This window comes from Gossypium hirsutum, chromosome D07 (assembly GCF_007990345.1).
Source record: "Gossypium hirsutum isolate 1008001.06 chromosome D07, Gossypium_hirsutum_v2.1, whole genome shotgun sequence".
Lineage (NCBI taxonomy): Eukaryota > Viridiplantae > Streptophyta > Magnoliopsida > Malvales > Malvaceae > Gossypium > Gossypium hirsutum.
This window is the reverse complement of record NC_053443.1, coordinates 21,129,052-21,145,026: the sequence shown is the minus strand read 5'-3', so window position 1 is coordinate 21,145,026 and position 15,975 is coordinate 21,129,052. Positions and strand designations below refer to the sequence as shown.

The 15,975-nt window shown below is 38.1% G+C and overlaps 2 protein-coding genes across 2 annotated transcripts; both read right to left on the bottom strand.

The window, feature by feature from the left end:
- Positions 1–10,184: 10,184 nt before the first annotated feature.
- LOC107956090 (uncharacterized) lies at positions 10,185–11,789 on the bottom strand. Its single transcript, XM_016891837.1, has 2 exons — positions 11,115–11,789; positions 10,185–11,027 (listed from the first exon to the last, which is right to left on the bottom strand). Exons 1-2 carry the CDS (start codon positions 11,787–11,789, stop codon positions 10,185–10,187), a joined length of 1,518 nt encoding a protein of 505 aa, XP_016747326.1.
- An 830-nt stretch (positions 11,790–12,619) lies between these two features.
- Positions 12,620–14,121, bottom strand: LOC107956089 (uncharacterized). The gene is made up of 2 exons (XM_016891835.1): positions 14,018–14,121; positions 12,620–13,646 (listed from the first exon to the last, which is right to left on the bottom strand). The coding sequence occupies exons 1-2, from the start codon at positions 14,119–14,121 to the stop codon at positions 12,620–12,622; spliced, it is 1,131 nt and encodes a 376-aa protein (XP_016747324.1).
- Between the last annotated feature and the right edge of the window lie 1,854 nt (positions 14,122–15,975).

Genomic DNA, 15,975 nt, shown 5'->3' with positions numbered 1-15,975 from the left:
TTTAAAATTTGAAAAAACGAGAATCGACTTTGAAAATGCAAATGGGAGTCGCCACCGATCTTTTATTAAGGTGTGCCGGTTCACCATAAAAATAGATTTGGTCTGCGAAATATGTGAAAATAAGCTCGGGAGTCGGTTATGCACGAGGAAGGGTTAGCATACTCGTAGCGCCCAAAATTGGTATCGAATTGATTGTTTGATATCTTAATGTTGAAACTTTGAAAAGATTTTAAAATACGATCTTTTGGTGGAAAAACTTGAATAAACTAAATTGATTGATAAGACACCCTTATTCCGCAAAAATAAATTGCCACACTCAGTGAGTTAGGGTGCAACCAATCAATCCTCGAAATTAGATTTGTCCTTTTTTTTAGAAAATCATGTGTTTTAAAAAGGTTATTTGATTATCTAAGTCAATTGAGAAATTTGAACCCAGTAAGTTAGGGTTCAATTTCTCGAAATTCTTAAACATCAAACATTGCCTTTATTTTAAAATGGAGATAACAAAATGTCGTATCCAGTAAGTTAGGATACAATATTTTGAAATCTTAAGAACTTCATTTAATAATTACAGGGTTTCAATAAAATGGGCGCTTAGTTACCTAAATTCATCAGGAAGAATCGAAGCCCAGTAAGTTAGGGCACGATTTTCTCGATAATCTATGAATGCCAAGCCCTTTTTAAAGATTATGAAATAACAATTATGAAGCTTAAATAAAATTCGACTCTTACAAAGGAACATGATTAAATGACGATACACATAATGTAGAAGATAAATAACAATTTAAACTTAAACTAGATACAATTAAACAAATAGGCAAATACAAACATCGACTTTAATCATATTACACAAACATCCATATTAAAATTTAGGCAACCAACAAATTCATAATCAATTTAAAACAACAAAAAGTCAACAATAATAATGAATAGTATAAATATTTGATACAATTTGGTAATAGAACTAAGAAAACAAATAAAAGGTTTGAATGAATTTTAATGAAAGATTTAAAAAACGAAATGAAATAAAAGTGATAACTTTAAAATTAATGCCGACATTTTGATTTATATAAATAAAATCTAGTATAAATAATAGTATGTACATAATAATATATCGAAGTTAAAATAAAACAACAAATTTAAAAGGAATAAGGATTCCATACATAAATATATCATTTGGAATTAATAATGTATTATTATATATACATACGTATAGTAAAAAAATATTATTCATACATATATATAAAAATATATAAATTAACTTTTTATAAAAATATAAAATTAATTATATGTATAAAAAAACAAATATATAAAGAAATACAATAATAAGAATAAGCATGATAATAAAAATACAATAGATTTACTGATAAAATAAATAAAAAAACTAAATAACAAGTAGGACTAAATCGCAAACAAAACCGAATTAACAGGGAACAACTGAGATTAAAGGAGAATGGGGGACCATGCTGCAACACGCGTATTACATGGGGGCCCGATTGGGAAATACCCAGCTTCCAAAAACGCGGCGTTGCAAGCTGGGTCGAAATGCAACGATAACAAAAATACAGAGCAAAATTAAAAAAATAAAAGGGATCGATTTAAACGCGCTGTAAAAATAGAAAGGGGCGTTTGTGCAAATCGCCCAACGGAGGCCAAAACGCGCGGATCCTTCCTGGATCGGGACACCGCGCGGGTTGCTGGGGGTTAACCGGCCAACATGACGCCGTTTAAGGGCCACTGAAGTAGGCCCTAAACGGTGCCGTTTTACGCGCTATAAAAGGCCCCCCATAACCCTAAAAAATAGTCTGTTGAAACAGATCTTAGCCTCCACCCTCCTGCTGCTAGACGACTCGACTCCACAGATCCTCCCACCCCCACTCGACTCCGATGACGACGGAGAGTGTGGTTGCCGTCACCAGGTATATCCCTCTTCCCTTTTTTACTGTTCTTATCCCAACAAACTATCAATAGATGCAAAAAATGAAAGAAAACCAAAGAAAATAATCTGCTAAAGACAAGAAAGGAATCACCTTTTGGTATTGTGGTTTTTTTTTGTATTCTCAATGCGTAAATCGTTTACAGTGTTCGAATGGCTTTTTTATAGACCGATTTGCAGAAAGTAAAAATAAAAAAATACAAGGTTCTCCCCTATTCTGTTATCTCCCTATTGGCTGCTACTTCCATGTGTTTTTGCAGGTATTTGGCCAGCCTGGTGGTACGGAGGTAGCCGTACGGATACGTGCGTGGCTGGCAGGGGTGGTGGTGCATGTGCGAGAGGAGCCTAACTTGACTGCGGCGCAAATTGTTCCAGAAACCCTAGGGTTTCTGGATGTTTCAAGCAAACGGGCCACTTCGAGTTGGGCTAGGGTTTGGGTCTGTTGTATTGGGTCAGGGTAGAATTTGGCTGGTGTTAGGCTATACATTGGGTTAGTTTGTATTGGGCCTAAAGCCTGTAAATGGACATTTAAAATGGATTGCTTATTGTTGTTGGTTTTTTTTTTTTATTTTAATCTAATTTAATGTTTATTTTTGTTTGTGCTTTTGGGCCCGGGCAAATTTGGGTTGTTACAGCTGCCCCTCTTTGCTCATTATCGTGTAACGAGAATGAAGCAAAGACTAATAAAGCCAAATTTGTCTGGCCATACGGGATTTTGATGTTCTTCTTCAAGTAGCCTCATTCAATCCTACTGTATCTTCAGAGGTATAGGAATTGGTGCCTCGATCCATTCCTCCGCAACAAAGGATTTGTGGCTTGTAGCTTCTAAAAAGAACAAAATTTGCTATCTCTAGTCGGCAAGACTTGATGCGATCTTCTCTACTGCAACTTTAGAGAGATAAGATCCATGGTTTTAATCCACTCCATTGTAACTTTAGGGAGATAGGATTGGTTTCTTCTGTCTGCTCCACTGCAACTTCAGGGAGATAGAATTATCGGCTTCAATCTGCTCCACTACAACCTCAGGGAGATAAGATTTGCCATCTTCAATCTGTCCCACTGTAACTTCAGGGGGATTGTAGCTTCAACTTGTTCTGTTTCAACTTTAAAAATATGTCTGATGTGATCTGCTCTACTACAACTTCAGAGGGATGAGATCCATCGTCTTAATCTGCTCCACTGTAACTTCATGGAGATAAGATTTGTGGTCTTCGATCTGTCTCACTGCAACTTCAGGGGGATAAGACCTGCTTACTCAGTCTGCTCCGCTGCAACCTCAGGGAGATAAGACCTGATGCGATTCACTCTACTGCAACTTCAGAGAGATAAGATCCATTACTTTAATCCGCTTCACTACAACTTCAGGGAGATAGGATTATCGGCTTCAATCTACTCCACTGCAACCTCAGGGAGATAAGACTTGTTGCGATCCACTCTACTGCAACTTCAGAGAGATAAGATCTATTAATTTAATCTGCTCCACTACAACTTCAAGGAGATCAGATTATCGGTTTCAATCTGCTCCACTGCAACCTCAGGGAGATAAGATTTGCCATCTTCGATCTGTCCCACTACAACTTCAGGGGGATAAGACCTACTTACTCGTTGATTTGTTTTCTAGGGAACATAACCTTTTGATAAACTTAATTATGCCTAAAGATTAGGATGGTATGATCAAAATGAATCAAATGCTCCTAACTAGACATGTGAATGATGTTTGCATGAATGCAAGATGCTGCTGTATTACTTAAAATCTATTAAGGCTTTTGTGACGACCGTGCTTTAACGCCTTCCTTCCCGGCTGGTGCTTTCAATGAAACACTTAATTAAATTGCCCTCACTGTAAACTTCCAAGTTTAATCCACTGGGATGCAAAAGTTGTATCTTCATTTTCAAGATGTTACTCAAAAATGAGGAGATCTGGCTTTTCAACCCTTTCCCATCGCACTTTGAAAGATACCCAACGTGTAATTCTTTGGTTTTTATACCATTCTCAAAGTGCCACATCAAATATTTGCGCGCGAAGAAATTTCCTCTAGAAATCTCTTCTTACCAACTCACGATTATTGCTGACATCTTGTTCAATTTATGCTTCCTGAATAAAATCCAAAAGGGATTGTTTTAATTCATACTTTTCCTTTTTAGATTTTTGACCTTTAAACCTGGTTCATTCTAAACAATAGTCCTGTTTCAGGTTACTGTATTATTAAAACTTTTCAGAGTAATATGCAAAACTTCTTTTGTAAAATTTTTATTAGTCCATTAATCATTATTCCAATGCAACATGTTTGCAAAAAGATCATAACAATGGATAATAATAAAATTGGTTCTAATCAGAACTCAAAAGAAATAAAATACCGAAGATAGCGAAAGAAGAATAACAAAGAAGTTGATTGAGAATGTGTATCTTAACAAAAAGAAAAAGGTATTTTCAAGAATAACACATTCAATAAAATAAGAACTAGGTGCCCCCAGTTATCGCAGCTTGAATTTCTCTGTACAAACTTTCTAAAGACAATTCTGAGTTTGATATGTGTTTAGGAGATCTGTAGTACTCTGTCAATGCTCCAAGATGTCGCATACCCTTTCTTGTTGGTTCAAGTATAGCAAGATCATCATATGCCCCAATCAAAATTTAAGCAGCTCAAATCACCTCATGCCCCATTCTGATCAATATTTGAGCAGCCTTTTCGGGTTTTCGACTCAAGCCCCCTTTGGTCTCAAGGCGCCCTTTGTGGGTTTTCACCTTATCCTCTCTAAATCTCTCTTTTTTTTTTAGGAAGCAAGGCGCCCTTTACGGGTTTTCACTTTGGTCCCCTTTTTTTTCAAGTGAAGTATTTCTTGACGGAATCTGCGTTTACGGGGTTTGGCAAACTTTTACCATCCATCTCACTTAGGATCAAAGCTCCACCGAAAAATGCCTGCTTTACAACATAAGGACCTTCCCAATTTGACATCCATTTTCCTCTAAAGTCTTTTTGCATAGGAAGAATCTTTTTTAGCACCAAGTCTCCTTAACGAAATTCTCTGGGGCGAACCTTTTTATTATAGGCTCGCATAATTCGTTTCTGGTACATTTGCCCATGGTGAATGGCTCTTAACCTCTTTTATTCTATTAGGTTCAACTGGTCATATCGAGATTGGACCCATTCGGCTTCGTCCAACTGGAGTTTAGATAACACCCGTAGAGAAGGGGTCTCAACTTCAATGGGTAATACTGTCTCCATTCCATAAACTAGAGAAAAAGGTGTTGTCCCGGAGAGAAAAATGTTCGATAGGCAAGGAGAGCAAATGATAACTTCTCATGCCAATCATTGTAAGTTTTAGTCATTTTCCCCACAATTCTTTTACTGTTCTTATTGGCCGCCTCCACTGCACCATTCATTTTTGGACGATACAGTGACGAGTTATGATGTTTGGTTTTAAATTGGCTGCAAACCTCCGCTATTGTGCTATTGTTCAAATTTAACGCATTGTCGGATATAATTTTCTCAGGCATTCCATATCGACAAATGATCTCTGTTTTCAAGAACTTGCTGATTGCTGACTTCGTGACATTTGCGTATGAAGCAGCTTCGACCCACTTGGTAAAGTAATCAATGACTACAAATATGAAACGATGCCCATTAGAAGCCTTTTGTGATATCGGCCCAATAACATCCATACCCCACATGGAAAACGACCATGGAGAGGTCATGACGTGAAGTGGTGAAGGGGGTGCATGCATCTTGTCTCCATAAATCTGACATTTATGACATTTCTTAGCATAATTAATGCAATCTCCTTCCATAGTGGACCAATAGTATCCAAATCTCATGATCTGTGTTGCCATGGTGAAACCATTGGCGTGCGTCCCACAGATACCCTCATGGACTTCCTCCAAAATTTTCTTGGCTTCCACGGCATCCATACATCTTAACAGTACTTGATCCTTCCTTCTTTTGTATAGTACTTCCCCATCTAAGACATATTCAATGGCTATTCTTCTAAGAGTTCTCTTGTCATTCTCTGTTGCTTGACTAGGGTACTTTCGATTCTTCACATACCGTAGGATACTCTGATACCAATGATGATAATCTTTTCCCTCATCCTCAATACTGTAGCAATGAGCTGGGGTTTCGTAGATACTTATCTAAATACGCCTCATTACCTCAAATCTGTTCACCTGAATCAACGAAGCTAGAGTAGCCAATGCATCAGCCATTTGGTTTTCCTCTCATGGGAGATAACAGAAGGTGATATCGTCAAACTCATCAACCAATTCGTGGACTAACTTTCTATAACTGATTAACTTAGGGTCTCTAGTTTTCCACTCCCCTTTGAGTTGGTATATCACCAATGCAGAATCCCCATACACTCTTAGCATTTTAATGTTCCGTTCAATGGCTGCACGAATGCCCATAATACATGCTTATACTCTGCCATATTATTTGTGCAATCAAAGTCCAACTTGCTAGCCACAGGGTAATGATCTCCACTCGGGGATACCAAGACTGCCCCAATTCCATTACCCGTAGCATTTGAAGCTCCATCGAAATTTAACCTCCACAGGTGATCCTTTTGAGGATTTTCTTCAGTTTATGCCACATACATCAAGTCCTCATTTGGAAAATCGAAGTTCAAAGACTCATAGTCCTTCAAGGCTCTACTAGCTAGAAAATCAGCTATTGCACTCCCCTTTATGGTCTTCTGACTTACATGTACTATGTCAAATTCAGAGAGCAGGATCTGCCATCTAGCCATTCTCCCGTTTAAAGTAGTTGATTCCATCATATATTTTAAAGGATCCAACTTTGAAATCAGCCAAGTCGTATGATACAACATATATTGTCTTAGTCTTCGTGTTGCCCAGATTAAAGCACAACACAATTTCTCAATTGATGAGTATCTCATTTCATAGCCAGTGAATTTCTTGCTGAGATAGTATATTGCCCTTTCTTTCTTTCTCGTTTTATCGTGTTGGCCCAATACATATCCCATGGAATTCTCAAACACCGTTAAATACAATATCAATGGCCTATCCGGACTTGGCGATGATAGCACGAGAGTATTAGCCAAATATTGCTTTATCTTATCAAAAGCCTCCTGACATTCCTCATCCCAATCGCCTGGATTATGCTTCAATCAATTGTGAAATGAATCGAGCAATGTAATTCAATCTTCCTAGGAAACTTCAGACTTCTTTCTGAGTGCGTGGAGGAGATAGGTCTTGGATTGCCTTCACTTTGTCTGGGTCAACCTCAATCCTCTTTCTGCTAACTATGAAGCCTAATAACTTCCCTGATCTGGCTCCAAACGTGTATTTTGCTGGGTTAAGCTTGAGCTGAAATTTCCTCAATCTCAAAAATAATCTTTTTAAGACTTGAACATGCTCTTCTTCAGTTCTAGACTTTGCAATCATATCATCAACATAGACTTCGACCTCCTTATGCATCATGCTATGAAACAAAGTCACCATAGCTCTTTGATACGTTGCTCCCGCATTCTTCAATCCGAAGGGCATTAATTTGTAACAAAATGTTCCCCATAAGATAATGAATGTTGTTTTCCCCATATCTTCGGGGTGCATCTTTATTTGATTGTATCCAGAAAATCCATCAATGAAAGAAAATAATGAGTATCCCGCCGTATTATCTACTAAAGTATCAATGTGAGGCAACGAAAAATTGTCCTTTGGACTAGCCTTCTTCAAGTCCCTGTAATCCACACACATTCGTACATTTCCATCTTTCTTGGGAATAGGGACGATGTTTGCTACCCAATTTGAATATTTGATCTCTTGTAAAAATCCAGCATTGAACTGCCTTTTGGCTTCTTCTTTTATTTTTAACACAACATCAGGTCTCATCCTCCTGAGCTTCTGCTGAACTGGTTTACAATCTTCTTTTATGGGCAGACGATGTACCACAATGCTAGTACTTAGCCCGGGCATATCTTGGTATGACCACGCGAAAACATCTTTGAACTCTCGGAGTAATTTAATGAGGTCTTGTTTTGTCTTTGCGGTGATTTCAGTTTCAATTTTCACCTCCTTTCCTTTCTCTAGGCTCACAATTTCTAATGATTCCTTATAAGGTAGGATCTGCTTATCCTCTTATTCTACCATTCTCGACAAGTCCGGAGATATACCACAGTCTTCGTCATTTTCAAAGTCATGAGATCCCTCTAAATACATGTCTTGCTCAAAAAGAGGCTCCGTGTTTGAAGCAGCGTCACTCATGTCATTAATATCTGAGGACCTATGAGGGAATATATCAAAGAATATACCAAGAATATATAAATTTATGAATAATTATTTGTACAATAAGGTTACAAATGAAAGAATTATTTGGAAGACAATCAATCAAATGGAAAATATTTACTTGCATGAAAAGAATAAAGAATAATTGCTCGAAATGAATGTAAAGATGTATTTCATTAGAATAATGATATTCAGGCTCAAGCCTATTTCACAAAGGATTTCCTATCATTTCCAGGCTAAAAACAACAAGAATGTTCTAAGCATTACTCTGAATAAGCCCTAAAGACTATAGGGATTTCTTCCGTAGTCCAATTGTTTAGCTCGGTCTCAGGTTCGAAAGGGCAGATCTCCAACAATGCCTTTTTCTTCGTTGTTTCTATAACGTTGATATGAACATTTTCCAACATTTCTTCAATGCCTTCGCTTTTGGACACTCCTCGCTCAAGGTGAATAAACCCACCCGACACAAAAGATACAGATATGTGGCGAAAGGTCAAAGGCTCCCGCTTAACTTCATATCTGTTCAAACGTGCCCTTCTTCTCTCTTGTCTTTTCTCTGCTTCTTTCTTCTTCTGCTTCATGTCTGGCTTGTATCCTAAGCCAAAACTATTAAACTTTCCCTTCAGTATCGGTGCTTCAATCTTTCCTTGAAGATATTTTCCCAATCATTTTCCGGGTGAAGCTCCTCTTCCTATCATCAATCGCAACCCCATCTCTGTGGTCCTGGATATTTTCGGTACTGGAATTCTGCTTCCTTCAGCAATAAACATCGCGTTCACAAATTTTAATGACTGAAAAGAACATTCCACTGCCTCATCATTGATTTTCACATAAGGTGCATCACCAGTTACTGTTGCGATGATATCTTCCTCCGAATTTATTGTTATCAACCAACCTTCTGACTCTAACTTCATCTTCTGATGTAGCGATGAAGGTACTGCCCCGACTGAGTGTATCTATGGTCTTCCCAATAAACAGTTGTAGGAATGCTTAATATCCATTACCAAGAAGTCCAACTCATAAGTAGTTGGGCCAATCATTAATGGTACCTCAATTCTCCCCACAACCCTATTTTCTGTTCCATCAAATGCCCTTACTATGCTCCGGCATGCTTTCATGTGTGAACTGTCCACCGGTAGCCGACTAAGAGTAGATAAAGGCAATACATTCAGTGCAGATCCATTATCAACCAAGACCCCTGGCAATGTGTACCCCTTGCATCGGGTATGTAAAGCCTTAGTAGAACCTCTACCACCAGACGGTATTTCGTCATCATTGAAGAAGATAAAATTGTCAACACTTATATTGTTGACCAACCGATCTAGCTTGCTTATTGAAATATCATCAGCCATATATGTTTCATTTAGCACTTTCATCAGTGCACTTCGATGTACTTCTGAGCTTAGGAGCAAAGCTAATATAGAAATACGGGCCGACTGTTTGTGCAGTTGCTCCACAACACTGTATTCACTGTGTTTCAAAAAATTCAAAAACTCCTTTGCCTCCTCTTCTTTTATTGGTTCATTAACCAATGGCTCAACTTCCACTGCCTTCCCTTTCTTCTGTTCTTTCTTCCAATTCTCTTCTCTTGACGATTTTGCTTGGGCGTCATATCGTTTCCCATTGCGCGTGTAAGAACCTATTTCCTTATTTCTCTCCGCTTCTCTTCCCAAGATTGTCACATTGCACCCATAAATCCACGGCACCATTTTGCTATCCTTATATGAGAAATTTAATGGTTTCTGAATTACAATTTTTGGTGTTATCTGAACCCTAGACTCATTGCTCCGAGGGCATGAAATGATGATCACAGGATGATTCATTTCTAGAGTCTTCGTTGCCGACTCTAATGTGCAAATTTTTCTTTTACCCTCTACCTTTTCATAAAACCTCATCTATTTGTTATCCATCATGTTTTGGACCAGAGCCCTGAATCCCTCACATTCATGAATCTCATGTCCTATTTCACGGTGGAATTCACAATAGTTTTCAGTCTCATACCTTTCTTCAAAATCTGAAATAACTAGCCCTCTTTGCCATTTCTCTCCAAACCCATTTCAAAGGAGTTTTTACTTCAGTAATGTCATTCTTGACTTCTTCTCCCCTACTTTCGCCCGTCATATTCACCCCTTTATCAGCATGATTAGGTAACGGATCTTTCGCGTTAGGTGAGTCATCCAATTTGACAACACCCATGCTGATGAGTCTCTCAACTACCTTCTTGAAAGCCGTGCAATTCTCTATTGAATGCCCTGTAATTCCCACGTGGTAATCACATTGTGCGTTCGTATCATACCATTTGGGATACGGGGGTTGCAAAGGGTTTAAGTAAAAGGGAAAGACAACGTGTGCATTGAACAACTTCTGATACAGCTCCTTGTATGACATCGAAATTGGTGTGAACTGGGGCTTCTCAGTACCTTGTCTTACACTAGATTCTTGTCTTGCTGAACCTTGTTGACTAGTAACCACCTTTCTTGGCTGGTTCACCATAATCGACTTATTGTATGCATTCACGTTGTTTACCTCATTTTCCTTCCTTCTCGAGGCTGGCCTTTTGTTACTCTCTCCTGTTTCTATTTTAACATTTCTTATGGCATTCTCAATCATTTCGCCATTTATTACTATATCTAAGAAGCTTCTTGTTGCACTTCCCAGCATGTGCGTGATGAATGGGGCCTTTAACGTATTGATAAAAAGCATCATAGTTTCTCTTTCTAGGAGCGGCAGTTGGACTTGGATAGCAACTTCCCTCCATCTTTGTGTGTACTGCCTGAAGCTCTCGCTCAGCTTCTTCTCCATGTTTTGTAATGTACTTCTATTGGGGGTCATATCCGTTACATGGCTGTACTGTTTCATGAATGCCTGTGCTAGGTCCCTCCATGAACCAATCTTGGTACGACTCAATTGATTGTACCATTTAGACGCTGCCCCTACCAAACTGCCATGGAAATAGTGTATTAACAGCTGATCGTTATTAACGTAGCCAGTCATCCTTCTACAGAACATGGTGATGTGGGCTTCGGGGCAGCTAATTCCATTGTATTTTTCAAATTCAGGCATCTTGAATTTGAGAGGAAGTACTAAATATGAGACTAAGCTTAGATCTTTAGCGTCGACTCCCTGAGTGCTATCAGCACTTTCCAAGGCTTTGAATTTTTCCTCCAACCATTTATACCTATCTTCCCACTGTTTTGGCAATTCTACGTTCGCCTTTCCTTCTTCAGCTGTTTCATCAAAATCGGGAATAATAAGATTAATTGGGTTTTCTCCCGGGCTTAAACTTGATCGTTCCTGGAAAATTGTGGGGATCGTGACACTAGTTTGTAATTGTTGCGGCCTAATTGTGACAGACAGTTCTTTTGGGTACATTTCAGTTTGGGTTTGTACATTTGGTGGAGTGAAACCCAGAGGATATAACGGATCCTCACTACTTTCTCTCGGATTGGCCATAGGGCCCTTTCCCTTACCTACTCCTCCCGTCAGTAAATGGGTCAATTCAGCCATTGCATCTTTTTGAGCTTTGATCAATTTTTCCATCATGTCCTCTTGAATTTTATCTAGTCGCTCTTGCATTTGTACTTGTAACCGTTCTTGCATATCCTTTTGCATTTGCTCCAGTTTCTCTAATCTTTGGTCCATTTCCTTAGTTTTTCGACGAGTACCGTATTGATGCTTAATTGGTGAGCTTTTGTCGGTTTCCAAGTTAACTGTAATGATTTTAACCAATTAGGGTCTTTCGGTGGACTTTAATGCATATGATGCAATGTAATGCAATGCATGAATGCAAGAAGGCGTCGATTCTAACTCAATTTCATTTAGAAAGCTTCATTTAGAAAACAAAATTCTTTACATAAAATAGATTACATATACAGTTTTACCCTAATGCTCAGAACTTTAATTTTTCTAAATAGCGAAGCAAGCTCTTTTCCCCGATCTGATTCCAACTCGTATTTTACACTCAAAGTGTCAGCTTGTACTGCCAAGCTCTGCAAGTAATCGGCTACCTCCCGAATCTGGGCCACGGCTTCTCCCATAATGTGATCTCTGTCTCTAACTTACCTCTGATAATAGTGGAGCTCCTCTTTCTGACGTTCTTCATTCGCTTTGAAAAATTCAACCCGCATCTCATAGTCTTGTAATGCCGCCTCTAATTCTTCTACTCTTTTCTTTGTTTCCTCAATCTTGTTCAAGCTCGCTCTTAGCTCCACCGCAGTATTACGATTTCGGTAATGATGAAGAGACCTTTCAAGTTCAGTTATTATTGCCTTTAATTCATCCGTCTCACTCCGGCTTTCTAACAGATTCCTCTCTAAGGCCTTGTTTTGTAACTTAGCCTTTTGGCATTTCTTTTCCCATCCATCGGCCTTGTTTCTTTCTTCTTGGATCTCCCGTCGCCATTGCTCTGAAGTCTTTCCCAGCCCCACAGTTCTCATTGATACTCATAGCTTTTTGTAGTCTGTCTTTAAGCTATCCAGATCCTCCTCTACTTTATTCTTCCCTTTCTTTAATTTTTCAGCTTCTAACTTTTGGACGTCAGCGTCTAGCCTTAAATGCATCTTCTCTTCTTCCAACCGCTCTATCTTCCTTTCAAGTTCTAAATTCTTTTTTTCAAAATCTTGTTTTATAGTCTCCAACTCTGATGGGATCACTTGTAGGTACTCTTCCATTGGTCGAACACCCTCTAAGTTTAACTCCAGATTAATTCTCTTGCTTTGCCACTCACCGTACTCTGGAGTTGTCATCAGACCCACAACTAGCCTTTTCATCCTATGAACCTGATTCCAAGCTTGAGAAATTTCTTTTACCTTTTTCTTGTAATTGTCTCCTCGGTACGAGAACTCACATTGAGCTAAACCATGCGTTGCCGGCACAAACTGTCTTGAATTGTATTGCCTTAGGACCAACAAAGGTGCATACCCGACGACTCCCCAAATCCCAAGCAACAGAATCCAATCAAAGCTCCCATAACGGTAGAGAATTCCATCAGGTATCAACCAAGGAGCTCTCCACTCCACATCATCCTCTGGAAGATTTTGCAGAATTGCTATCCAATTTTCCTCTGATATATCGTTCCTTCTTGGCATAGCCACTATCTCTTTTAACGGGGAGTAATGCTCAGAGAAAACTTGATACGAAACTTTGTCGACCTTCCATAAATGACTATGGAACCAAGCTATCAACAATTGCGCACAGCCTATAAATCTTTCTTCACCCGCTTGCCTACACGCATTCAAAGATCTGAACGTTTCAGCCAAAATTGCAGGAACAGGCGTGACCCCTTTACCTAACCGATCAAAGAGATCTGAAACCGCTTCGTCAACATGCCCCAATGCTCTAGGGAAAATCACTAACTCGTAGATACTCAAAGCAAACACATCGACCTTCTTTTTCCCATCAGGATGTGCTAGGATCAAGTCTCGCAAAATCCTCCATGGAATACATTTACACTCCCCTTTCTGCTTGATCCTGGCCGTGATTCACTGCTCACTCATGCCAGTAATATTCATCAGTTTCTTCCAAAATTTCGTGACATATGCGGCTCTAGAATATGCTTTATCCACCTGAAGCCTTGGACAATGTAGTAAAGCCGTATATTCCTCTACCGTAGGCACCAGATCTACTTTTTCAAGAGTGAAACAGCTATATGCAGGGTTCCAATATTGAGCAAGGCCCGAAACAATCGCTTATCCACCTTGATATCAAGCAAATACGGCAAGTCTCCATAATTAGAATAGAACAACTGCTTGGTCTCATCATTCCACTTATCCTATATCTCTTTTAACTCCTAAAGGCAATTTTGTGTCACACTAATACGAGTATAGTCCTACAGCTCTTACACATAATCCTTAGCTAGACTGTCTCCCTTTTCCAATTGCACTTTCTCTGACCATATACGGACAATGGCATTGTCCTCCACCTTATCAAGAAAGCCGTTCTCCATGGAAAACCTCCTAATTTAACAATCGAACTTGAATCGACACTCTTTCGAATATGAAATGACATGCAAACATAGCAATAAAACACCATAAGTCAGTATAACAAAATTTCCAACAAATACGAGAGAAACAAGCATTTATACGGGCAATCCCTAGGGTTTGGGGGAGTTCTACCTAGGTTGGGTTCCTAGGCTATCTATATGCGATTTTGGTTTTAATAGTCAAGGTACCCGAACCAGCAGATTCCTCGATCTTCACCCATTATAGGCTCATACAGACCGAGTTCGGTTCAGGGGAATACATTTCCCTATGGTTGCACGGAGATGAAAATCTCACGAAGACATAGGTACGTATGTATCCCGAAAGTGATTCACTATCCTGCACGGAGGTGAAAACCTCACAAAGGAGTAGCTTCTCACTCCCACTTAAAAGGGTAAGACTAAACAGTCTTTATGCACTATGATGCCAAGGTATAAAAGCATAATTTACAATGATCATACAAATAAATGCAAAGAGAATATCGTAAAAAAAATTTTACAACCCAATTTTTAATTTTCGACAATAAGACAAAACAATCAATTTTACGGCCTGACTCTCTTGGTGTCCCCAATGGAGTCGCCAAGCTGTCGAAACCATTTCTAAAATTTGAAGAAACGGGAATCGACTTTGAAAATGCAAATGGGAGTCGCCACCGATCTTTTATTGAGGTGTGACCGGTTCACCATAAAAATAGATTTGGTCTGCGAAATATGTGAAAATAAGCTCGGGAGTCGGTTACACACGAGGAAGGGTTAGCATACTCGTAGCGCCCAAAATTGGTACCGAATTGATTGTTTGATATCTTAATGTTGAAACTTTGAAAAGATTTTAAAATACGATCCTTTGGTGGGAAAACTTGAATAAACTAAATTGATTGATAAGACACCCTTATTCCGCAAAAATAAATTGCCACACTCAGTGAGTTAGGGTGCAACCAATCAGTCCTCAAAATTAGATTTGTCCATTTTTTTAGAAAATCATGTGTTTTAATAAGGTTATTTCATTATCTAAGTCAATCGAGAAATTCGAACCTAGTAAGTTAGGGTTCAATTTCTCGAAATTCTTAAACATCAAACGTTGCCTTTATTTTAAAATGGAGATAACAAAATGCCGTATCCAGTAAGTTAGGATCCAATATTTTGAAATCTTAAGAACTTCATTTAATAATTGCAGGGTTTCAATAAAATGGGCGCTTAGTTACCTAAATTCATCAGGAAGAATCGAAGCCCAGTAAGTTAGGGCACGATTTTCTCAATAATCTATGAATGCCAAGCCCTTTTTAAAGATTATGAAATAACAATTATGAAGCTTAAATAAAATTCGACTCCTACAAAGGAACATGATTAAATGACGATACACATAATGTAGAAGATAAATAACAATTTAAACTTAAACTAGATACAATTAAACAAATAGGCAAATACAAACATAGACTTTAATCATATTACACAAACATCCATATTAAAATTTAGAGAACCAACAAATTCATAATCAATTTAAAACAACAAAAAGTCAACAATAATAATGAATAGTATAAATATTTGATACAATTTGGTAATAGAACTAAGAAAACAAATAAAAGGTTTGAATGAATTTTAATGAAAGATTTAAAAAACGAAATGAAATAAAAGTGAATAACTTTAAAATTAATGCCTACATTTTGATTTATATAAATAAAATCTAGTATAAATAATAGTATGTACATAATAATATATAGAAGTTAAAATAAAACAACAAATTTAAAAGGATTAAGGATTCCGTACATAAATATATCATTTGGAATTAATAATGTATTATTATATACACATACATATAGTAAA